The sequence below is a fragment of the Tauraco erythrolophus genome, chromosome 13, assembly GCF_009769465.1.
Source record: "Tauraco erythrolophus isolate bTauEry1 chromosome 13, bTauEry1.pri, whole genome shotgun sequence".
Lineage (NCBI taxonomy): Eukaryota > Metazoa > Chordata > Aves > Musophagiformes > Musophagidae > Tauraco > Tauraco erythrolophus.
The window spans coordinates 15,729,468-15,755,143 of record NC_141477.1 but is presented as its reverse complement, the minus strand read 5'-3'; the positions used below and the strand labels follow the sequence as shown (position 1 = coordinate 15,755,143).

At 47.7% G+C, this 25,676-nt stretch overlaps 1 protein-coding gene across 1 annotated transcript in view; it reads right to left on the bottom strand.

Annotated features, from left to right (window-relative positions):
* Nucleotides 1-25,398, bottom strand: part of GPR50 (G protein-coupled receptor 50) — a 46,925-nt gene extending 21,527 nt beyond the window's left edge. The window contains exon 1 of the mRNA XM_086619584.1: nt 25,224-25,398. Within this exon, the coding sequence (XP_086475710.1) occupies nt 25,224-25,398 (175 nt within the window). The remainder of the gene's footprint in view (nt 1-25,223) is intronic.
* Between the last annotated feature and the right edge of the window lie 278 nt (nt 25,399-25,676).

Below are 25,676 nucleotides of genomic sequence, written 5' to 3'. Positions count from 1 at the left end.
AATGAACAAAGCGGGAGCAGAATATTTCACTGGGATTTCAAGCTCTTACTTTTCTTGATGAAACTGAAGTTGTTTTTTTTCCAATAAAGTTCTACACAGAAACCTCTTCTGAAGATGTCAAAACACTATTTTATTCTTTCTCATAACACAGAATAATTGTTTTTTGCAAAACTAATCTAGGAAATGGATGACTTCACTTCTCACCGACAAGGGTTTCTACTGGAAAACTTTACCCTCTTGCGCTCATTTGAGGACACGCAGTGCTGCCGTTGCCCACTCTCTGGAAGGATACACATAAACACCTGCATCTCAGCATTTCAGAAGTCTCACGGGTTTGAAAGTCAATGGGGGAAAACCTAAGAATAAGAACTGAAGGTCATATTTTCTTCCAGTATTAACTGGTCATATTCTGAAATGAAGGCTGAGAAAGAAAATTTGAGTAAAGAATCGGCTGGAGCCCAGAATGCTTCATGTAGAAGGAAACCCTCTCAGGCAGAACTGCAGTTTGTTGCATTTCGCCTCTCAATCTTTGAGCTTTGCCTGCAGGAAATATTAAAAATAAGCAGTTACTTGTAAAACCCTTAATGTTGATTTTTAACTTTCTCATTCTTGGGAGATGAAGTAGGGCAGGAAGAAACACATTCAAGAATAAGAAGACGACATAAGGGGTTTAAGTGAGAAAAAGCGTAGGGAAAACACTACTGCTAGGATGCACCATGCACCTACAGCAATGCAACTGAGTGGATTTCCTGCAACAGTCACACAAATTCAAAAAGCTCAGAAAATGACATGCCTATAATTATGATTAATGTTCTTTACAAAAGCATCCAATAACTCTTCCAATCCCTAATACAGGGCAAAAGAGAATTCAGAACTTACCAATACTCTGGAGATGTATTTTGGAAACTTGAATGATGTAATGAGAAATGGATTTCGTTACTCACATAATATCCAAGACAAAATTAGATATTAGATAAAGTCCAGGTTAGAAGCCACAAATTTCTTCAACTCTGTAGCTCATGGGGTATGCAGTCTTCTAGATAATTACATAGATTTTGACTCTGGCACATGGTATCATGTGAATGATTACCTATCTACACTCATTTCCCAGAGACAGACTGTCACTGAGGCCTTAATGGAGGACACCACACAACCTTATCTGGAAAAATAATAATAAATAAACAGACTTTATCTTCACAGGAGACTGTTGAGGCACTGAAAGGATGTGGAAAATTGGAAATAGCATCCATGCTGAGAGCATAAATGCTCCTTCTCCTAAAGCAAACAGAATTGGACTACTGCTTCTCACTGGGAAAAGCAGAAAAACACTTGCAAACACGAGTCCTATTAAGAGACCCATAAATCTACATCCCACAGCCTAGGGAAACCTGCATGTCCTTACCATTCTTCTCTTCTCATTTCTCTCATTTCTATCCCAATCCTTTGGTGCTTTCTTCTATTTTTCAGCAAAGGACAAGGAAAAGCAAGCGTGGTGGCACACCTGGTATCGCTGTAGTCAAGTCCACCCACTTGGTATTTCCCTTCTCAGCACTGACAATCTCAAGGGTAAATCCCCTCTTTCACCTTTCTTTGCTGCTTGGGACATTCTCAACAGAGCTGATCCTGGAGCGCTGAAGCAAGCATGAACGCTCTCACTGCTTCTGTGGCAACATCATCAGGAGCATCACTTTAAAAAACAGTTTTGAAAGAAGTATTTAACAGGGATTTTTAAGGAACATCACAAGTTCAGAACTTGTTTCTGGTGCTTTTCTATTCTTCAAACTCCACCTCATTCCATCCCAAGGCATGAACTGTCTTGTTTTCAAGTTTTAGGAGGATAAAGAGCATCAAGCACCATACAGAATAAAAACTGCAGAAAGTACTTCCTCATAAAGTAACTTTAAATTCTCTCTCTTGATTGGGAACATACTTGTATACACATCTACAATAGATGAATACCAACAGTTATTTCCAATATAATAAATAACAGGCTTCCCCAGAAATGACACAGAGCGCTCAGGCAAGGGGTAGCAATATACGGTGTCTTGGACAAGTTGTTGAAAGCTTACATTTTTATTGTTTTTCTGTTGCTTCAGTTTTTCATGTTTTCAGCTCTCAACATAAATAATATCTTGGACTTTGAGTGCCACCAGAAGCAAAAAGTGTTCAGAAAGCCAGGTAAACAAGATCAATCTTTACCACACCAAATTACTCTACAGAGGCCTGTTAAGGTAACGCTTTCTCATGCCTCATGGAGACCAAAGGGTTGATGAACGTTCTCAGGAGACCTGAGGGTCATCTGGTTCCCTGCCCCATTGCCCGCAGCTGCCAGAAGGAGCTGCCTCATAGAAAAGTTCAAGGAAACGCATACTGGGACACAGGGAGATGATGTGCCTTAAGGGAGCGCTCCTCCCTGATGTGCAGCCAGGCACACCAGTCACATGTAACGTTAATAAAACATAGCAGCTTTTCTAATAAGAGAGTTCGTTTTTAAGCACCACTACAGTGAATACGTAAGAAAATTCTACAAGATAGTTGATGCACAAAGCTTGCATTTAACAAGCTACCTAACTGAAGAAATATGCCAGAAAACAGCAGCTGAGCTAGGTAGGAAGGGAAGATGCTGTGCCTGGCACAAGCTGATGCTACAGAAGCCCACACTTTAATGGTGGCCAGAAAAGATTTAGGAGAAGGACTTGGGGATGTTTGTTGATGAGAAGCTCAACATGAGCCAGCAATGTGCGCTTGCAGCCCAGAAAGCCAACCGTATCCTGGGCTGCATCAAAAAAAACATAGTCAGCAGTTCGAGGGAGGTGATTCTGCCCCTCTACTCTGCTCTCATGAGTCCTCACCTGCAGTACTGTGCTCAGCTCTGGGGCACCCAACATAATAAGGACATGGAGCCATTGCAGTAAGCCCAGAGGAGGGCCACAAAGATGATCCGAGGGCTGGAGCACCTCTCCTATGAAGACAGGCTGAGAGAGTTGGGGCTGTTCAGCCTGGAGAAGAGAAGGCTCCAGAGAGACCTTCTAGAAGCCTTCCAGTACCTACAGGGGCTACAAGAAAGCTGGAGAGGGACTTTTTCCAAAGGTATGTAGTGACAGGACAAGGGGCAATGGCTTTAAACTGAAAGAGGGGAGATTTAGGTGAGTGACAATGAAGAAATTTTTTTTACAATGAGGGTGGTGAGACACTGGCACAGGTTGCCCAGAGGAGCTGTGGAAGCCCCATCCCTGGAGGTGTTCAAGGCCAGGCTGGATGAGGCTTTGAGCAACCTCATATAGTGGACAGTCTCTCTGCCCATGGCAGGGGGGTTGGAACAAGATGATCTTTCAGGTCCCTTCCAACTCAAACCATTCTATGATTCTATGACATATTCACAAAAAATGCATGCTTGTAAATCTGATAGATCTCTGTAAGCCTCCTCCAAGATAAGCCTGCATCGTTGAAGCCTAACATTCCTGTTTGTTGAACAATCTCCAAGAAAGCCATAACCACACTGTTTGAGTGACAGCTGCACCAAGCACAAGGCTCCCACAGGTGACAAACAGCAGAAAGTGTGGAAGAAGCCACCCATACTTGAAGACGACCTGGTTACCCAGATGAGATGTACTTCTTGTCTAAAGTAAAGCCTCCACAATGTAGAGAGTGGTTCATTGTGCAAGACAAAAAGGTCACCTCTGTGTTTCCTGCCAAATCCCAGCCGGCCACTCCTCCCATGGGTGAGCTTCGCATCCCGAGGCACGGATCCCTACAGGCTGAAGGAGCTGCGACCCCGTGGGCAGAGCTAGGGGCTGGATACCCAGAAGGCCAAGTCCTCTTCCCAACTGTGCGGGGCTGTTAGGAACACGTGTTTTCAAAGGCGGTGTTCTCTAGCAAGTTAAGAAAACCTTGCTGCACCAAAATCCAAAACTTCATGGGAAACATGCTGATGTTTGGACAGAGTTTTCAGTAGCAAATGACTAAATGAATCAGTTCGATAAGTAAATGTGCTTCAGCTTACTTCATCTCAGCTTATCTGCGTGCAAATATTCAGTTTTACCTTATATGCGCATTTAAGTCTTTTCATGTTTCAGTGTTTTGACAAGCTGGAATCAACCTTCTTCAGTCTGCAGGGAACTTTGACTTCTTGTTCCAATTCCAAATATCAAAACCCAAATCTGGACATGGCAATTCCCCGCAGAAGAGAAATTAAAAGTCAAAGCCATTCTCTTCCTAAAAAAAAAAAAAAATGTACAAGGCCAAATTTGTAATCTTTCTTTACTTTCGCCATTAAGCAGAGGGGAATAATCCCATACAATGGCACATGTCCGAGATGATTGCTATGGAGAAATTAGAGGCTTACATCTAGAGAAGTATAAATCCTGCATTACTAAGGTTTCCTCAGCTGCAAGGGAAAGAAACATTGCCTCCTGGTGATTAAGAGTGTAATTATTATTATTAATTCTGAAACACTTTGAATTACATGGTACATTTTCTTTAAATGGGCACTATCGTTAGTGCAAGCTGATTTGAACCAATGATTTATTCATGACTTAATAACCCTGCTTGTTTCATATGCTCAGCACATTTTGCTCAGTATATTGCATTACTGGCTGGTTGCTATAAACAGTCAATTTAAATTTAGACAGAAACTTTTGGAAAAGTTCTAAATAGAACAGATACATGAATTAAAACACTAACCACATCAATCAGTAACTACTAGTTTCTTCTAAACTCTTAAAAGCTATGTGTGTGCATCAGGATCTCAAGAAAGTTCACAGGTAACCTCTGTTTGAAGTCCACATTCAAACAAAGCTTTCTACTCAGACTGATCCGAATATTCAGTCATTTGAAAAATCAAGAGGAAGCCTGCCAGATAGCACTGCCAAATTGTGAAATTTCTGCAAATGAATCAGAATCAGACTTCCCCCGTAGTGGTGGCAATAACAAAATACCTCCAGCGTTGCCCATTGATCTGCAGTGCCTTCCTCCACTTTCTGAAGTAAAAAAGCCTGACTTGACCAGCTTTGTGGCAAAGCAGGTCTTAAACAAAACTAGCCATGGAAGAAGAGAAAAAAGCCTTTATGATTTGGCCAGATACACTTCTGACAAGAAATGATACCTTTTTAATTGCTGTGTAATTACAACATACTTTTCTTACTGAAACTCCCCCAGAGTTTTAGCTTGAAGGTGTTGGACCCTGAGCAAAACCAGACGACGCCATCGACAATATACGCAGCTGTACAACTAGCTCCTTTGGGTTACTTCACGTTCGAATTTTTAAAGGCATTCCCAGGAACCCAGCCCAGTTGTTTTGCTCTCCACAGTTGCTACAGCCCTTTATAAGGGCCACATGCTGTTCCCTCTCCTAATATTTCCATGTTGTGGTTTCTTAATCGGTCATCATTTGTAGGATGACAGTTCTTATTTGGCTCTTTGGAGAAGGAAACATTCCTGAAACGAGCATCACAGCCAAGTGTGTGTAAAGTTGGCATGAGTAATACCTGCTCCCTATTATACTCCTTTTATCTACTTAGAGCAGGAGATGAAGCCACGTGTAAGTGAAGAGGCATTGTCTGATTTACAACCTGCTCTGCACAACCCTGCAAGACAGCGGGTTGCATGTATGAGTTTATACAAAACGCTACCCTCTCCTTATCTTGCTTTGCTAATTAGATTAGGAATGAGATCGTAGGGGACGGGGCTGCTCAAGTCAACAAGTGCTCAGCTTTCCATAGTCTTTCCTGCTCCTTATTCAGGGAAGTTTTCTGAATGGTGTGAAAAATTAGAATCTAAATCCAAAGTTGAATTAGATAAAGCCATGAGCTAGGATGATGCATTGGTATCCTACGGATGCAATTATTTATGTGTTTATTTTAACCAGCACATTGCAAGAAAACATCTGGCTATCAGCTAGCATGCAAAAAGCCTGCTGTTCAGCTCAAACATCTTGGTTGGCTGAATCTGCCAGCACAAACCAGCTTTGAAGGCTCATCTCCGCTCTCTCAGAACAACAGCGTAACACACACATCCCTGTTCGGTCTCTTTAGCCTTCAAGGGAGATGTTCGTACAAATCCCTGGACTGCCAGAGTCACTGATAAAAAGATTGATTGACTGATTGATTTTAATAGAAATTGCAACTTTCAGTAAGATGGCAAAGCACGCGAGTCACACGTTGGTGTACGAGTGCCCAGGCAAAGCACTAGAGAAGCTCAGCTCCTGCCCACGGCCCCGGCACATGGGACGGGCAAAGGGGCAGGGGAAGGATGCAACAAAAAGTCACTTGTGTTACACCTTTCCAGCCACTTCAACTTCCCCGTGTGCAGCTTTGCAAACAGATGTCCTAGAGCTGGACTGCAAACTGGGGACATACACATCTGATCTTTCCATTCAACAACTACCTAAAAAGGTTGCACAGTTCTCAGATAAAACTCCACAAGTTTAACTCCTTAGAGACAATTACTACTTTTGCTTAAATACTTGAGAAGTCTTGAACACGGGTTGTGGTTGGGATTATTTTTTTTTCCCCCAAAATAGAAAAAGGGTTAGTTTTGTGTGTGTTTGTTAAATACACACTACATTCTTGACTTCTGACAATAGCAAGTAAAAATCCAGTTTTTAATGTAAGTGAAAGAGAACTAAAGTAATATAAGCAAATAGATACTAATTAATAAAGTAGTTATTAGGTACCACAGTCTTGGTTCCGCCACAGTTATAATTATAGGAGAGATTATGCATGGAGATGTTCAGAGATTAAGGAAAAGGAAGGAGAAGACTGGTAGAAGAGAGCAAATATTTTCCATGCCATGAAACCCAGCTCATTGGCTTTATATCACTTCCCAGTGTGAAACTGCCTTGGCCAACTTCCAAGGGAGCATCACAGGAAAGGGGGGACTGAGAGGACAGCAGTAGAGGTGACCCCCAAAGACAGAGTCCTCATCGCAAGGCAATCCCAAGCAAGAGGCTTCACATCACCCTGTCCTTATAAAGCCTGTACAAATCCATGAACATGGACGAAGGGTTATTTTTCTGCACAATGATTCAGAACACAGATCTTAAGTTAGAAGGATCCAAGCTGCTTCACAAAATTATTTTAGACTCATCTTGCTCTATTTCTGTCTCTTTGCTGCTTACATATAGATGTGTTTTGCTGCTCACCTAAACTGTCTTAATGCAGATCATTTACAACTCGAGGGAAGGGAGAAGGACAAAGCAGCTTTTGAAACAGAGATGCTTGATCTCTTTAGGTATAATTTTGCAGCACTTTCAAGTTCGACATCAAGGTTGCCTTGTACTGCTTTGAATTTTAGCTGGCTTCTTACTTCTCAAGATACTCCCAACATAATTCTAGGCAGACGCTCTTAATCACTGGAAGAATTACTACAGCATGATTGAGGGCAAGACATAGAAATACAAGAGGCATGAGGAACAGATCTGATGCATTATCAGACATGTACATTCTGAATATAATAATTATATAGTTAATATATTTAAGCAACCTGTAAATGTTTGAAAACTTAAGTGTTACTAGAATAAAGAATTATAAAACACTTGTTGATAGAGAATGCAGAAGAACTGTGTTTTCTGTGTGGAGGGTGAGAGTTTGTTAATGTCAGTAGCTTTCCACAGTTTGGAAAAGCACTTAAAAACAAAATAATTTTAAAAGAGGGGAGAAGGAACAAGGCAGAGAAATTAATACAAGGCAGGTGCAACTATAGCTCCACAGACGGTGGATCTATAGGTCTCACATCCTACCACCAGCAATACTCAAGAGGAAGCAGTGTTATCCCTGATGCATCTGCTAAAACACAAATTAGGCATTTCCAACAGAAATAAAGTCAACCTGATGGACAGGATGAATACAAGCAAATCTTAAAGCTGTGGTACCTGGAAGAAGCTAACTCTCCTTGTCTTGGACAGAGAAAGCAGCACATAGCAAGTCTGAAATGTATTCGTCCACAGCAGTCCCCTGGGAAGGACAGATGCTCCTGTTCCAGTCCACAGCTCATCACCATGCTAAAGAAATCCCCTCTTCTGTTGTACTTTCCTGAGTGTGAAGGATAAGAATAAAAGTTGCCGGGCCCAGTTTGGTGGCAGGGATATCACTAGCATTGGGTTTTGTCCCCAGCTGCCCATAAAGCCAGCACAAGAGCTTTCTAACTCCTCTTACCCTTCGCAATAGAAAACTGAAAACCTTTTTTGACAAACCCGTAGCCACAAAGATCACAGGCGGAGGCGTACGGAAAGGGCTGTTTTCAAGCAAAAGCTACTTTCATCTCGTTTGCAAGTGAATGACATTTCAGCTTCAGGCTGTCCTTTTACCAACTTTGCAGGGAATTTCCACTCCAGCTTCCCCTGTTGCTATTCCTGTGCCACTTCAAGGCCGCTCCAGCAGATACTTCGCCTGCTTTAGTCAGCACCAGTCAGAGGATGAAAAGTGCTAAATCAGAAATCTTTTAAGCAGTATCTTTTTAGCATCATTGCAAAATATCTATCTTCCCATTACAGCAGAGATTTCAACTATTTTGAGCTCCAGAATGCCCAGGAAGGACACAGTCATTCTCTCTCTTGAACCCACCCTGCTTTTCCCCCTCTCTTCCTCCCAGGAATGCACCGGGCAGCAGGAGAACTGGACAGGCACTCGACACGCTATGCACGGACATCACACACGTTGAGCACATCGCCTTTGGCTCCCGGCAGCGATGTGCCGAGCTCTGCAGTCCTGGTCACTGTGGCAGCTCATACGTGGAGCTCAGCAGTGCTCCAGCCTTTGGCAAGGGCCGTAGGGCAGCTGATCCTGCACACAGCTCCGCCGCGGTCAGCAGCCTCCCTGGGCAGCAACATGCACGGCCAGGATTGTCTCCTCTCCACAAGACCAGTGCAAGTGACACAGCAGGGACAGACATATCCTCGGACCAGCGCCCATCCTAACGGAATTTAGAATCATAGAATGGTTTGGGTTGGAAGGGACCATAAAGGTCATCTAGTTCCAGCCCCCCTGCCATGGGCACGGACACCTTCCACTAGATCAGGTTGCTCAAAGCTTCTCCCAGCCTGGTCTTGACCACTTCCAGGGATGGGGCAGCCACAACACCTCTGGGCAACCTGTTCCAGTGTTTCACCACCTTCATTGTAAAAAATTTCCTCTTTATCTCTAATCTTAATCTCCTCTCTTTCAGTTTAAAGCCATTGCCCTTGTCCTTTCTCTACATGCCCTTGTAAAAAGCCCCTCTCCAGCTTTCTTGTAGCCCCTTTAGGTACTGGAAGGCTGCTAGAAGGTCTCCCCGGAGCCATCTCTTCTCCAGGCTGAATAACCCCAACTCTCTCAGCCTGTCTTTATAGGCTGAGAACTAGTTACTGTTAGAATTATTAGAATTAAAACTGCCAATGCTCACACTCGAGACTCACAGGAGACCATCTGTTCCTCTAACGCAAAGGAGAGCACATCTATGCTCTGCTAGCGGCGTTGCAGCCAGGACGCCACAACAAATGTGGCTGTGCCACCAGTTATGGTGCTGAGTGGGCTGCCAATTCGAATTCCCACCCAGTTACTTTAAAAAGGATTCATCACACACCGAGAACCTCACTTCAAGGAAAGTCCAAGAGTTAAAACAGACCCATCAGAACAAAAAGAGCCGCTGGGTTTCCAAAGATAGAAGTGCAGTACCCTGCCAGGCGCCCGCCTGCCCTGGCATCCTCATCCTGCAGTCAGCAACCAAACGCATTTAGATGCCCTGGACACAGCACCTTTCCCCTCCCTCCCTGGTTTCCCCAGTGAAAGAGCGGTCTCAGCAGAATTAGAGAAGCACGGGTATGTGGAAGGACATGCACAAACTTAATGCTTTGCAGGAACTGACTTCTCTGTCTCTTTTTTTTTTTAAAAAAAAAAGAACTTTTCTTGGGTGACACGGTGCAGAATAACCAGTCAGCATTCTGTTTCCAGAGGAACTTGTCTTACATGTCCATGGTAGAAAGCTAAACCAGACAAAAGGCTGCTCAGTGATTTCTCTTCACCGACATGCTGTAACCTTCCGCCCCAGTTTTGGGGGGAATTTTCGCACAGCTAAGGACAGCTTGTGGCTAAAGGCTTGGCCCAACGTCTCGCCAGCTTTGCAGTGAGGACCCTGACAACATAGGGGCATCGCCCAAGTCCTACAGCCATATGGCAACAAGCACAGGGCCATAGCGCACAACCACCCTCCCCTTAACACCACAACCACCTTCATGCCAGACACCTCTCTGCCATGTTTTCTCTTCTGTGAGCACAAACAATCAAAACCTCATGAGCAAACCTCACCCGTGAGATATATACATTGGTGCATGCCCATTAACTGAGTATCCCATGTGTATATTAAACCACAGGGTAAAATCTGCTTGGGGAGGACCAATTACAAAGTAGGATCTAGCATGAATCAAACAGGGAGAGCAGAGGCTTGACACACTCATGTCACCACTGCAGGAACCTGGTCAGTGGTGGCATGCCATTCAGCAGCACCCTCACAGAAGAAGCTTCTGCCCACATGTTATGAATGCTACAGGAGCTGGAAAAGGGGGATCACAATTTGCCACCTGAGTCAGCTCTTCAAAGCACAGTTTTGTTGATTGCTGGAAGTTGAAACTCATTTAAAAACGGGAGAAGAAAATATAAGGGTTGATTACAAACTAGGATCACATTTCAAGAAAAAAAATAAGTGTCAGAGTTTGATTGCTTGTCTTCCTTCCACATGGGAGGAAGAGCAGGTATCTTCGCACATTTGTAGCAAATAGGCAAAAGAATCACTTTCAAAGGTAAGAAAAAAAAAACATGGAAGACCAGTACATCAAAGCAACGGGAATAGTCCAGCAGCAGCAACCAGTTTTGTAAAGCCAATGATCAATCAGAAGAAATCCAACCTCTTCTGGGAGAAATTTGTCTCGAAAAAGAAATAACACATAAGAGAACTGCAGCCGAAATACTGGTAAGGAAGGACAGATGCTGCCACAGAAAGGCTGAAACAGCCCAGCTCCTTGTAAGCCCTGTTTGTTGCTTGCCCACTGCTCTGTTTCCATATCTGTATAACTTATTCCAAAGCAAATTTGTTATTTTAAAGATTCCATGGAGAAGGCGGAGAAGGCTGCGTGTCTGCTAAGGGACACGAGGCTGATGTTCATGCAGTGGTTATTTCTTGCTGCCATGCTAATCTCAAAGGCTTTGTCTAGCCTGGGATTTAGCAAGCCTTTCAATTAATGGCTTACAATGGTACATCCACACTGGGAAGGTTTCCCTCATTAGCTAATTAGTCTATTGAACTAATTAGGCAGGGCAAGCCACTTTTACTGCCTCATTACCTTGCACGGGAAACTCTAGTTTTCCCACCTAGGTGTTCCCCCAAATCAGTTCCCAGCTCCTCTGTCCTGGCTTGCCTGTTAGAAGTACTTAGCTAGGTGGTGGCAGACAGCATCACCTCACCTTCCAATGCTAACCTACACCAGACCAGGGATGCTTTGTTCACAGCAGCCGTACTCCTGAAAGCAGAGCCCTCTGAAGTCCCCAGTGAGGTCTTGGGTCATTACGAATTGGCTGGTCAGCATCTGTGAGGTACAACATGAGCATGCTGCTTAACAAGTTCTCTGTTTTCCTACAAGGATAAAGCTGGTGTATCTCTGTGTCGTGGTTTTAGGCTGATCCAGCAACTAAAACTCACACAGTCTCTCCTTCTCCAGTAAAGTGGAGAGGAGAAAAATCATAGAATCATAGAATGGTTAGGGCTGGAAGGGACCTTCAAAGGTCATCTAGTCCAACCCCCTGCAAGGAACAGGGATATCTCCAACTAGATCAGGTTGCTCAGGGCCTCGTCCAACCTGGCCTTGAACGTCTCCAGGGATGGAGCATCCACCACCTCTCTGGGCAACCTGTTCCAGTGTTCTACAACTCTCATAATATAATATTATGACTCAACTCTCAAAATATAATAAAGGGACTGAGGGATGAGACAAGAACAGAGGGAGCACCCACCAACCATGGTCCTGGGCAAAACAGACTTGACCTTCTTCCCTGGAGATGTTCAAGGCCAGGTTGGACGAGGCCCTGAGCAACCTGATCTAGTTGGAGATATCCCTGTTCCTTGCAGGGGGGTTGGACTAGATGACCTTTGAAGGTCCCTTCCAGCCCTAACCATTCTATGATTCTATGATTCTATGATTCTTAAAGGCAAAACAATTTATTGATGGTTACTTAAAAGGACAAAGGGAAACAAAACTGGTTACGTGAGAGGACAAAAAGAAACAAAGCCAGATCTTAAAAAAACGACACCTTCCCCCCCTACACACCCCCGCCCCTCCAGCGGCGCAGGGAGCAGGGACTGGGGGAGTGCAGGTCAGTTCATTCCGTGCTGTTACTGCTTCTTCTCTCTTAAAGGAGGAGGAGTCCTTACACTCTTTTCCCCTGCTCCAGTGGATCCCCTACCCACGAGGAAAAATCCACAAACTTCTCCAACGTGAGTCCAGCCCACAGGAAACAATCCTTCCCCACAGATTGCTCCGGTGTGGGCTTTACCACAGTCTCGGGTACTTAGGGAGCTGTAGCCACTCGCTCCGGCGTGGGTCGTCACGCAGACTCCAGATGCCTCTCTGCCTTGTCGTGCACCCCAACACGACCATCCTCAGGCTCAGGCATCTTCTCCCCACGGGCAGCGAGTGGGTCTCTACTCCACCGAGGCCGTCCTGGTTGCAGGGGGGCCGCCTGCTATCTCACCATCAGCCGTAGGGGAAACTCGGCTCCGGCACACCTCCTCCCGCTCCATCCTCACTGACCTGCTGTCGATGCGGCTGTTTCTCTCAGATCTCAGTCCTCTCCAGGTGAACTCAGCCCAGTGGGCACCCCGGGAGTGGGGTGCCCCCGAGTTCCCCAGCCGGCTCTGCCGCCGCCATTCTCCGTGGGCGGCGCCGGCCCGATGCAGGCAGCTGCCCGGCCAGGAGCCAGGGAGCGGGGGCAGTGCCCTCCTCCCTTCTCTGCTCCATCTTGGGCGAAGCACCTTTTCCTGTTCCTTTGTCCCAACTTAAATAGGGCAATTCGCAGAGGCGCCCTATTGGCTCAACCCTGAGGGGGATGGCAGTCTGATCTGGTGGCCAGAACTAAGCCTAACCCGGTTCCAAAACCGGGGAGGTCACAGGGACCAAAACCCCTCTCCTGCCACCAGAACCCCCACCCCCTCCACATCAAACCATGACACTCTGAAGGCCCAGAAGACCACTGCGTATGCCTAGATGTTCAGTTCACTCCTAAACTAGGCAAGAAGCACCCTGAAAGAGGACACCTTGCAACAGGCTGGGTTTGTCAAACCCTTAAAACACAGGGTGCTATGCGAGGGCACAGCTGGCACATGCAGGAAGGCACGGCTCTGCACTCTGGGCACCCGGGTGCATCCCAGCGAGGAACGCAGGCAGATGGTCCATGGGAGCTGTGACCTTGCATCTCACCTAGGAACGCTCAGAGCTGCGACTCATGCCACTCCTCTTCGCCCTGAACACCAGCCACGGTGGCTCTTGGCAAGCAGGACTGCCTCTTTGAAGGCAGGGCTTAGCTTGACAGACTCCCACTAAGCAAGTCCTTCCTTCTCCCATCACACATGCCTTCTTCTGCAAGCCCTTGCACTACAATTCTTCTGTCTTCCCTACAGAAACTCCCATGGATGAGCATGGGAGAGGCAGAGCTTGCAATCTGTTCTGCAATATCTGATTGTTGCGGTGCCTATCAACTACACCTACTCGTAAAGGGTTTTGTCAGCAAGCTTTCAACTTAGTCCAATTAGTTTTGCCTAATCAGTTTTGATTAGTAGAAAAACCATTTAAGACATAAGACATAAAGGCAGAGCTTGCGGCTGACCTAACACCCACACCTTGGGTATGGTAGAAAACGCCTCTTTCATCTCTAGTCTTCCCTCAGAAAAGCCAAGATATAATCTCTGACTTGTCAACACCTACCTCTGCAGAAAAGGGAACAGCAGACTTTATACTGCCTTAATTTCTCCCTGTGAAGTCGAGCACCGAAAAGTCCAGAGATGGAGCCAATATTTTTGGCAAGCCAGGAAGGAAACAGGCAGAACTTGTGATGGAAAGCAGAGGACAGACAACTTTTTAACTCACCTTCATCTTCGCTGCTGCTGTTTATTGAGATGCTGAGATCACACTGGCCATTTGTAAAGAAGCTAATGGTGCAAACCTCAGAAGCGACAGATATATTTTCAGTCAGATATTAACAGATACTGTTAGCATGAGCATGACCTGCCCACCACAAGGAGTCAGAAGAGCGGAGATGGAGGGGAGCGGGAGAGAGGATGATGGAGAGCATGAGAGAAAAGCAGGAATATAAATTTTGCCAACTCCAGACTACTCCATATGCTATCGGAAGCCTCTTCCAGGGAAATTTTATGTTGTCACGCTTTGTTTTTTAGTGCCTGTATCAGGAACTGGAAAGGGTGTTTATTATGCTTGAGATAAAGTTAATGCACCTTATGTCCATGTCCTCATGGCACCATTGTCCAGACTCTTCCTGAATTTCAGCTCTGACCTCCTCCTTGATCACACAGAAAAGCCGCAGGCTTGGCCTGGAGGTGCTGTAAGGCTGGGCTACTTCACTTGGCTGGGGAATCGATCGCAGGGGCTGGGGTCTGCTTTTATTTGGACTGGCTCATACCAGCTCTGCAGAGAATCATAGAATCATAGAACAGTTTGGGTTGGAAGGAACCTGAAAGATCATCTAGTTCCAACTCCCCTGCCATGGACAGGGACACCTTCCACTACACCAGGTTGCTCAAAGCCTCATCCAACCTGGCCTTGAACACTGCCAGGGATGGGGCATCCACAACTTCTCTGGGCAACCTGTTCCAGTGCCTCACCACCCTCAGAGGGAACAATTTCTTTCTTATATCTAATCGAAATCTCCCCTCTTTCAGTTTAAAGCCATTGCCCCTTGTCCTATCACTACATGCCCTTGTAAAAAGTCCCTCTTCAGCTTTCCTGCAGGCCTCCTTTAAGTACTGGAAGGCTACAATAAGATCACCCCGGAGCCTTCTCTTCTCCAGGTTGAACAGCGCCAAGAGGACTCCACTGTCTTCCCAGAGCCTCCACAACTGAGGCAACTTCCAGAAAGTTCTAGAGCATCTCAAAGTAAAGGATGAGGAGGGAGGACCATGACACGTAGAGACTGAAGAACAGTCTCCAGAGGTGCAGAGACTGAAGAACAAGTTAAGCTGGAAAAGGTGTATTCATAGAAGGCGGCTACCCAGCCAGTCAGCCCTGGTTCTGCTCCCCAAGGTGCCTCTCTAGTGATGTCAACACAGAAATGTGACCCAGGAAACTTCGGTGAAAAGCCACAGGTAGCAAATGATACAATGCACAGCCGTTGTCCTCAGACAGCATGGGGCCAAAGCTACTGACACAGGCTATTGTTCTCCCCTTCTATTTAAGAGATCAACAACTTGTGTGAATGTTGGCTTTGGAGTATATGCTTGGCAACCTAAGCAGATAAACAGACAGCATTTCCATGGAATACCATAAGGTTCTGAAAGAAATGCATTTAAGTTATTTTCACAATATTATTAAATCCAGGAGTGAATATTTTGAAGATGGTATAATCCGTTTTCCTAGGAACCCGCCAAGAACAACACTGAGTTTTGCTTGGAAACGGACAGCAGCACACGGGAAGCGCCACTGCACTGCCATCCCCGCCTCGCCATTCCCTTGGGGACATGAACAGGAGCCCCACACGCCTCCCCAGATGTCCTCAACTCTTCCCTCCTCCGTCAGCGTGCCTCGAAACACAGCTCCCATCAGCTGTTCCTTCACCAGCTGCACGGGTGAGCCCCGATCCCACCTGCTGATGCTGGTGTGACTCCGCTCTCCTCTGAGCCAGGGACTCTCCATTGGCCCAAGGATGTCCCAAAACTGAGTGTTGATGAATACATCGGGAGGGCACACGCACAGCACTACAAAGGTCAAGCAGGAGTATTTCGGCAGCCCACAGATGGGACTCGGGGCCAAAGAAGGGAGAGGACAGCGAGATCTGAACGGCTCCTGCCATTGAAACTGGCCAGCAGGCACAAGCAGGACAATAAGCGGATGCATTGGCTAGGTACAGAAGAACCAGTCCTGAGCACAGATCATGTCCTCCTGGTCTCCAGCAGTTCCACCCTAAAAGCAGAACGCAAAACCATTCCCATGCAGCAGGACCTCAGTCTTTTACTCCCTCTTACCTTCTCTACCTGCTGCCCACTCCCCAAACCCTCCTGTGCATGTTCATATGAAAGTCCTTGGGCTGGCTTAAGCTGCTGTGGTCACCTAACTCAACAGGTTCTCCTCACCCTGCAGCACGTAGGAAAGCAAGTTAGTGACCCTTGTGAATCTCCCCACAAGCAAGACAGAGCTAAAGCCACAGGAGAGCCCCGTGCCCCCATCTCAGCTCGTTCGGGCACGCTGCTCTCCCCTGCCTGGCTGTCAGGAGCCTTTCCCTCTGGCAGCACGGGCCAGGGCTCCAGTTCCCAACACATCCAAACGTGACTCTGCTGCGGATTTCACCCACCCCATTAAGATTCAATTTGCTCTACTTCCTACTGCAACATCCGCAGAAATAAAACGCACAGCTGAGATCTGAAGGCCAGACACAGGGTCAGGAGTAAGGCGAAACACATTAGACTCCATTTAACTTATGGCTCGTAAAGCCCATGAGAACTGCAGGCTGTGTGTCTGCTCAGCACCACAGGGCCAGCGACGTTGCCTCCCAGAAGACAGCAGGGTCTCTTGAGCCCACCTACTCTTACCGTCAAACACAAACCTCTGCAACAGACAGTTGCAGTTCTCCCCACCTTTCCCCTCGGGATGGGGAAGAGGCACAGCTCCGTTACTCCGTTACTACCGCCCGCCCTTGTTTGCTCTGGCTGTGGTCAGCACATCCCACCACCGCTCCTCCTGCTGCGGCTGAATTCTCACCATTCCATCAGCATTCCCACTTATTCCCCGCCTCCCTCACCTTCTGCACATCCTCCTGCCCCAGGCCTGGCTGAACCCATCGCTACCTGGATCTTTTTCTGCTGGCCTGGGATCCACGGCTGTGACACACTCATTCTCCAGCAGCTGAACTTCACCCAGGACCAAGCCCAGGCCCATGAGTGTTGCACGTCAGTCAAAGGACAAGCAGGGACTCAGGGCAGGTCGGACCCTGGGCTGCTGGACCTCAGTCCCTCGCAGCATTTGTCAACGTCATATCTGAAGGTGTCACTGGGGATTGTTCAACAAAGCAAGATCTGAGGTCTTTCAACAGAAGACATCAAGTGGACGATCTCAGAAGACAGGGACTCACTGGTCCTCACTCCAACTTTCAGGAATAAGAATAGTTAAACATGAGAAAGCTATGCCACAGGTCTCCTTCTACATCTTCCACAAAGAGCAGTCCCATCAGACCAGGGCTGTCGGGCACAGGAGTGTCCTGAGACTGTGGCATGGCCTTCCCCTTGCCAACCAGCCCAAAGGACGGTCCTGTCCTCCTCTGCCCCTGCTCTCTGCTGTGGGATGGACTTGGAAGGGATTAAACATCCTGCACAGAGAAAGAAAAGCAAACAAAATGCAATGAAAAATGCAAAAAGGAAAAAAAAAAAAAAAAAGGCAAACAAAAACCACCTCTGAATTAATTTCCATTTTATTTATAGGCCGTCACGTGACAGTCATCTTTTTAAGCCTTTCAATTAATCACTCCACAAGTCACACAGGGAACAGCTACTTCGAGCACGTCCCAGCTTGTGCTGAAGGACTGTCTGCAAGGTAATTAATTATTTGCTATTACCTAAGCCAGAATTTGGCCCTCTGAAACTTTCAGGGACATCAAGTCCTGGGGCAGTAAAGCTTTTTGGGGCTGAAAGGAAAAAAAGAAAAGCCTTTGCTAGAGGCAAGGAAGGACAAAGGGGCTGGAACGATTCGGAGAAAGGGAGTTGAACCTGGCTTGTTCCCTCTTGTTGAAGTCCACAGGGTGGCCCTCCCAGGGAGGCAGGGTGTTATTTTGCCTGGTACAAGACACAGATCTTCCTAATCAGTGGAATTTCAATTAATTTGAGGGTAACCGTATAGAGACCTGCGCCAACACATAACAAAACTTTTGTTGAAGGCTTTGCAAAGACAAACATCCTTCAGTTCAGAAATGCCAGAATTACTGTTTCTAGTGGAAAGTTGATTCATTTCTCTCCAATGGTATCTATATCATAGGATCACTCACTTGACCACATACCATCTGGCTATCGAGCCACCAGCACACCGGAAGCGTATGCTGAGCACGGCTGACTTACTGAGCGACTGACAGTATTGTAACTCCCTTCCCCAGCTGCACATCCACAGCTCACGGTGCTGCATTCAAGTCCTGCTCCAAGCAGGGGCTGTCCTGAAAACCAATGTTTTGGGAGTGAGGGGAGCAGAGACTTATGCTGGAAGTTCCGCAAAGTTTCACAAAGGGATTCCTGAGATCCAGCACTCCTAAAAATACTCCCACATACATGAACTGTAAGGAGAGGGTTTTTTCCTGAAAAAAAAAAAATAGGAGAGAGAAAAAAAAAAAAAGGCAAAACCAAAAATCGGTGGCTTTGATCTCACACAGTTGACAGGGTGGAATCTCCTTGGGATCCCCTATGGAGCTGTACGAAGGACCAATTTAGAAATATTTCTGCAGCTACTGCACTCCAAAAAAAAACTGATGAGTTGCTCACACCCGACCGAGCTGCCACTTCCTCTGGAGCTCCCGGAGCACAGCATGGGAGCGGCACAGCACGGGGCCGGGAACGCCACGCTGAGCGGGACAGCAGCTCCGAGCCTCCCTCTTGGTGCTGTGGGCACCTCCCTGCTCCCATTGCCCCATATGAGCCCAGTGCCGTGCTGCTGGGAGGAGGGATGTGCAAGGGTCTGGCTGAGAACCCCACCTGAAGCCCCACCAAAGCTGGAGCACGTCAAGGTGACGCTGTCAGAGACCTCTCCAAATCAGGTTGGCCATGGGGCCGTGTCCTGCGGCTGGGACATGGATCGAGCAAATCGCCATTGCTCTGCGTCACTTCTAGGAAAAAAAACAGGTTAAGATTGTTCTTTGCTTTACGCTGCTATTATACTTAAAGCTCACGTGTTACCTTAATCCAAATTCATTTTCTCACAGGTTTAACCTGCCATCGCTCCCACTTCTCCCACCTCCCGTGGCTGATGGCCCCACTCCAGCACCTGTCTGCAGAGACACCGGGGCAGGGGGCTGCCACAGAGGGACACAGGGAGGGACCAACACATCCCCACCAGCACATCTTCTCCACCAGCCCCCAAGTCCACTGGGTGCACTTGGGTACAGCCCTGCTGGTCCCACAACAGACTTCTTCCAACAACTTCTCTGCACCAACCATACAGCCCGTGCAACCACCACACCAAGCCCCAGCCCCAGCTGAGCTTCTCTGGAGCAGCCCTAAGGCTGAAGCTAACGTTCCCATGGTTAATGGCACAGAGGGCATCACTGGCAGTCAGCTTGACATGGCAAATGCATTAATACCCAGTTGAGCAAGTCCATAACAAAGCTAAACATACGGATTACTGTGTTCAGATCTGGGGTCCCCAACACAAGAGGGACATGGAGCTGTTGCAACGGGTCCAGAGGGCCACAAAGATGATCCGAGGGCTGGAGCACCTCTCCTATGAAGACAGACTGAGAGAGTTGGGGCTGTTCAGCCTGGAGAAGAGAAGGTTCCGGGGAGACCTTCTAGCAGTATTCCAGTACCTAAAGGGGCTACAAGAAAGCTGGAGGGGGGTGTTTTGCAAGGACGTGTAGTGATAAGACATGGGGCAATGGCTTTAAACTGAAAGAGGGGAGATTTAAATTAGAAATAAGGAAAAAAATTTTTACAATGAGGTTGGTGAAACACTGGAACAGGTTGCCCACAGCAGTTGTGGATGCTCCATCCCTAAGTGTTCAAGGCCAGGTTGGATGAGGCTTTGAGCAACCTGATCTAGTAGAAGGTGTCCCTGCCCATGGCAGGAAGGTTGGAACTAGATGATCTTTGAGGTCCCTTCCAACCCAAAACATTCTATGATTCTATGATTATTCCCCACCGACAGCAGAAAAGCAACAGTGAGACCATTTCTGAGGAGCTCACCGTTTGATGTCACAGGCACCCATCCTCCTTGAAGAGCCAAGGGGGTGCCAGCTGCCACCCTTCCACATTAGAGTCCCAGCAACCTTCAAACCATTTCATCAACAAACAGCACGTTTCCTCAGCAGAGCCCACCAGAAAGCCAAGACACCTGCTGCAGAGTCCCCGACATTTCGGAGGCTCAGAGGCTGGGTAAATCAGAAGCACTGGTGGGAGTTTGCTACAGACAAATGAATCAGCAGAACAGATGAGCAGCTCCTGGAGCATCTACCCACAACGTGCAGAAAGAAAAGATGTAATATCAGGCTTGTGGCAGATACTGGAGGGTTTGTGGCGCTAAAAAAAAATCTAAAAAAAAAGTAAAAATAAAATCTCAAAACACCTACACATAACAGATAGCTTTCTATGACAAGGAAATCCTGCAATAGCTGGAAGAAAACCAATCACAGCTCTCAACTGCATTTGAGATACGGAAACAGAACGTGGTCCAACACAATGTCTCTAAAAGGTCAGTTTCTCAAAACTAGAAACAATTGGACACAAAAAAAACTGAGAGAAAACACCTAAATATAAGCAAATGAGACAGTGCTCATTGAAAGATGTTTAAAGATGTCTTAGTAGAACCCTCCTTTCCCCCCAAAAAAGCAATAATATATTTGAAAAAGTTAATTTTGTTTAAAATAAGAATCCTTTAAGACAGAAGCAAAATTAGGAATAAATAAAATATGTAACAAATAGAAAACGCACTATGAAATTAGTAGCTGGAAATCAACACATTTTATAAGGAAAGCTAAAAGATAGTTTTGTGGCAGCTGAAAGTTTCACAAAACTAAGGGCAATAGGTATGTCAGGAAAAAGGCAACAATCGATCAATAAAATAGGCTTGACACTAAAAAAGTACAGTGAAATTATCCTGATACAGAAGATAGAGAACACATAAGCATTTCTTTTTGTCTTTGCAGATAAGGATGTCCTATATCCCTGCTATAACCAAAGCCTCTGAACTCCAGAAACAAGCTGGGAAGATACCCACCACCCCTGCTAACCATTTCTCACATCTGCTACTAGAAAACCTGCACGTCAGAGCATACCAAGGAGCTCACCAAATCCCTGACGTTGACTTTTAAATGAAACAACGAACAGAAACACGCCCAGGCCAGCCAGGAAGTTCCAGAGGTCTTGGAACAATAAATAAAAAAAAAAAAACCAACCTCAAGCAAACAAAAAACTTAGTGTCGTGCCAATATTTTCAGAGGGCAAACGGCCTGACCCGGGAAGTGCGGGCTGGTTACCCTGCCCGCTGTCCCCGGCAGAGGCAGGGAAGGGCCGGTATTTGGAGACAGAAACCCAACCAGTGCTAGTCAATAGAGTTTTCTGGTCAGAGGGCTTGTCAGACTGATCTAGCATTTCTTCTAGGAGCACACATTCAGCTGACAAAGGTAACTGCGTTGACATAATCCGTGCAGACTTGTGTGTGACGCTTGGCTTCGGCCGGTGTGACAGTCTAAGAACAAAATCCCCAGCACTACGTAAACATCACTGTAGAGGGTATATCCAGAGGATTAAAAGCCGGTCGAGGCCGGTGACCTCATTAGAGTTACACCTGTGCCACCTGCCCCTACGGAGGTTTCGGCTCCCCGGAGAGATGACGTTTCCAGGAGGGCAAAGGGCCCACGAGGCGGCAGAAATTGCTCTCTGCACGCGAAGCTCCAGGCAGCACCAGCAGGAGATGCAGGGTTTTGGGGAACACACGTTTTGGCTGCGTGCCTAAGTTCGCAGCAAGTTCAGGAGAGCTAGAAATGGGCACTTCCAGAGTGCAGGCGAACTCATTGAAAAATATTGGGTGTTTTTAGCGCAGATTTTCACAGTTGTAAAGCCAGCAGGACCCACGGATGAAATGCTGTAGACTTTGCCACGGCAGCAGCCTTCACTTGGTCACGATTCTGCATGTGCCATGTAACATACGGCTCACTCGTTTTATTTCCTACGTGGGTCTTAACCTGTGCTCAGCACTCTGAGCATCATCCAGTAACAACACAGGACACCAACACCCACCCGACACGTGTTACGCCTTCCCAGAGGGAAAGTGGAGCCGAGTGATTTCTCTTGGAAAGTTTTGGAGGTCAGGTGTTTTGCTTTTGAACTCCACCAGCACAGGGATAGCAGGATGGCCAGGTCTGTGAAGGCTTTCAGCTGCCAAAAAAGTTCACCCCCTCTCACCTGCCTCCCATGAAGACATCTCTCCTGCCAGAGGAGTGGAGTTATTCCCCATGTCCTTCACCCTCAACCACTTAAAACGTCCTGCACTGTGGACAATAGGAGCAGCTCCAAGTGGGCAGGTAGCTGGATGTTGCTGCAGGAAAGCTTAATGCCAGCAGTTCTCCAGCACAACTGGCTGAACAATCAACTGTGGACACGAACTGTCCACCACGGAGAAAGCCTGGGGCTTTTGGTGAATCTGGATTTCCTCTGCCCACAGGAATCACCCACTCACACTCTCTGCCCATTGTAGCTATGGGCTGCGCAGAGGTGCTGCCATGTGCCAAGTACTGTAGAAAGGTCCAAGGGGATGGACCGAAAACCCCATCCGCACAAAAGTGATCACCCACCACAGCCACTCAAGCAGTGCCAGTTTCACATCCCAGCCTGAGCCCAGCATATCCTGGTGATACAGTTTTAGCTCCAGCTGGACGACCTTGTAGCTGGGCTCTTGCTGGCTTCCCTACGTGCTTGCTCTAGAAACAGAGGGCTTGGCGCTTCCAGAATTTGGCAAGAGCTGACACATCCATAACGGGTGTCCTTTTCATTTATTGGATTGGCTTAAGGGAGGTTTGAATATGAGCAGAGAAACCCTTTGTCCATAGGACTTCCACCTGGCTGCGCGCTCCAGCTCAGCCCACCTCATTCCTAGCACTGCTCACACATCAGGAGGAGCAAGAACTGAGCCGAGATTCCTGACTTCTCCTTTTGCACCCAGGGAGGCAGATAGCCCACTCGCTTCCCAGCATGGACAGGGGCAGGATATTGTCTGAACATCCTAAACACACATGATCTTTTCGGCAAAACAAGACAACAACAGTTAGATCCTGGTTACACGTTTTGCCTTACTGAAGTTCAGATCATCACCACTGGTCTCACCACCTCGCTTTCCTGCTGCCAAACCCCTCTAGGGACTTGGCAATGGTATTCCCAGTTCAGGCTGTTGACTGGAGGAGAAACGATGCTCAGGGCAATGAAGTTGGATGGGTCTCTCGACACCTATCACCACTTCAAAGCGTGTAACACTGAATTCCCCACTAGTCACGCTCAAGATCTGTGTGCAACAGTCACCTCCCCTCAAATCGGGGAGGTTAACAAAGATTCCACTTGTGTTGGTTTTACTCTTACATCCCAATAGTATGTAGAGCAGGTAACAGGTTACTGACAAGGATTACGATTCAGATTAAGATTTTCCCTTCAAAGGAAAGCTGTTCTTTTTCACTTTCACAGGAACTTGAACTAGACTCACAGCAGAGGCAAGTCTTAAGACATGAAACGCAGTCCAGTGATTATCAATTTGAAAAGTGATAAAAGCAGATAAAGAGTTTCAAATCTGCTTCCTGCCCAATCAGCCACATAACATAAACCACTAGTTATCTTGGGGAGAAGGGAAGAGCATCTTTTTCTTTTCCAGAACCACTGATCACAAGCCTACAGCATTCACATTTTAAAACACAGCTGAAGAGAATCGAAAAATATGTTTCTGAAGTATACTAAAGTTCTTGTAAGCCCAGTACTACATGTTCATGTATTGTGAATACTACGGGTCACGTTTCGTATACCAGTTAGAGAGCAACTCACTGGTCGAGGTCACTGCATCCAGCACCTGCCCAAGCCAAGAGCCATTTGTGTGCCATCATTAATAAATCAAACAAATGCTAAAAGCAGCCGACGAAAATTGCCCTGTCAGTCTCACCCATCAGCTACTTCTACTGAACTCTGGTGAGTTACTCCGTATTTACAGAAGATTAAGAGACAGAGAGCGCAGCATCTCCAAAATGCTCACAACTTTGTCTTCCACATCATTGATAGTGGAGATATTTCATTAAAGCCGTTCTACAAGCTATAAAACCAAAGATCATTTTATGTCTTTCCCTGTAGATTCAGACAGTGGTGCAGTCCTTAGCGAAACACTCTGCGGTACGATTTAAGCGGCACCACACAGACTGCTTGAAACTCCTTACAGAGCAATTTATACCCAAGGCTTCTTTGCTGAAATAACAAAACTTTGACAGCAAAAAAAAAAAAAAAAAAAAAAAAAATAGCCCCTCAGAAAACAGAGCTTTCTGAAAAATGGTTAATACCAACATCAACTTAACAATGTTCCTAAATTAATTCATCAGGGAGGTCAGTACACAAGGCTCCAAAGTAGCCTTGCAAATGACCCATGGAAAACACGTGGAAAACCTTCGCTCTGCTTTCAGTTACTCATCTGCAGCACAGCAGCTGTGAGATGAAAACACTGAACACATGCAAGGCTGCGACATAAAAGCAAGCGGTCAGCGTTATAAGAGACTCGTTTTAAGAAGAGGAGCAGCCTTCTCTGCCCCCGAGCCCGGCACTGGAGTTGTTCTTCCCAGCGCCCGCTGTCCTCGCCTGTCCCAGCACACTTCGGGTCGAAGCGACTCGGGCTTTACCTGAGTCGCGACGTGAGCTCGGGCTCCTCGATTTGCAGCTGCCTCTGGGAGACAGAAGTTCCGAGAAGTTGGAGGACAGAAGCAGCGGGACGGGACGGACCGACAGCGAGTCGGGAAGCCCGGCGGTAACTTGGGCCACCGGAGAGAAGAGACCAGCGGGTGCTTCTCCGGCCCACCGGCAGCTCGCAGCCCCTTCACCCGAGGCAGAGCTGCGCTTTATCGCTCTGGTGCTACGGTCCTGTCCGCGGCTGTCGCCCGCCGACCCCCGCAGGCTCCTACCTTGCCGCGAGCGGGAAGCGCGGCCGCGCGGGGCCGGGGGCGGCGGAGCCCCGACCGCGCTGCGGTGCGGTGCGATGCCCTCCGCTCTGCTCCGCCCGCAAGTTGGCAGCGCGGCCGCACCGCCCCCCGCGCCCGCCCCGCGCTCACCGGCGTTGCGGAGCTTCTTGTTCCTCAGCACCGAGAGGATGACCAGCGCGTTGCCCAGCACGTCCACCACGATGGTGAAGATGAGCACGGCCGCCAAGGCAGTGGCGGCCCGCGCCGACGGACCCCGCTCCAGCCGACAGCCCGGGCAGCTCCCATTGCTCCCCGGCCGCTCCATGCGCGCCTCTGCCCGCTGCCGCCGGGGCCCCTCCTCCTCCTCCTCCTCCTCCCTCCCCGACAGCAGCCCCCCGGGCCGCCGCGCCGCGGGGAGGAGCGCTCCTCCACAGCCGTCCCGGGGGGCGCACGCCGCCCCCTCCCCCGGCGGTGCCACCGCCCTGCCCGGGGCGGGGCGGGGCGGGGCGGGGCGGGGGGGCGCTGCCCGGTGCGCGGCGCGGGGCACTCGCAGCCCTCTCCGGTGCGATGGCGCCACCGCGCGGCGGCGGCGGGGAGCGCCGG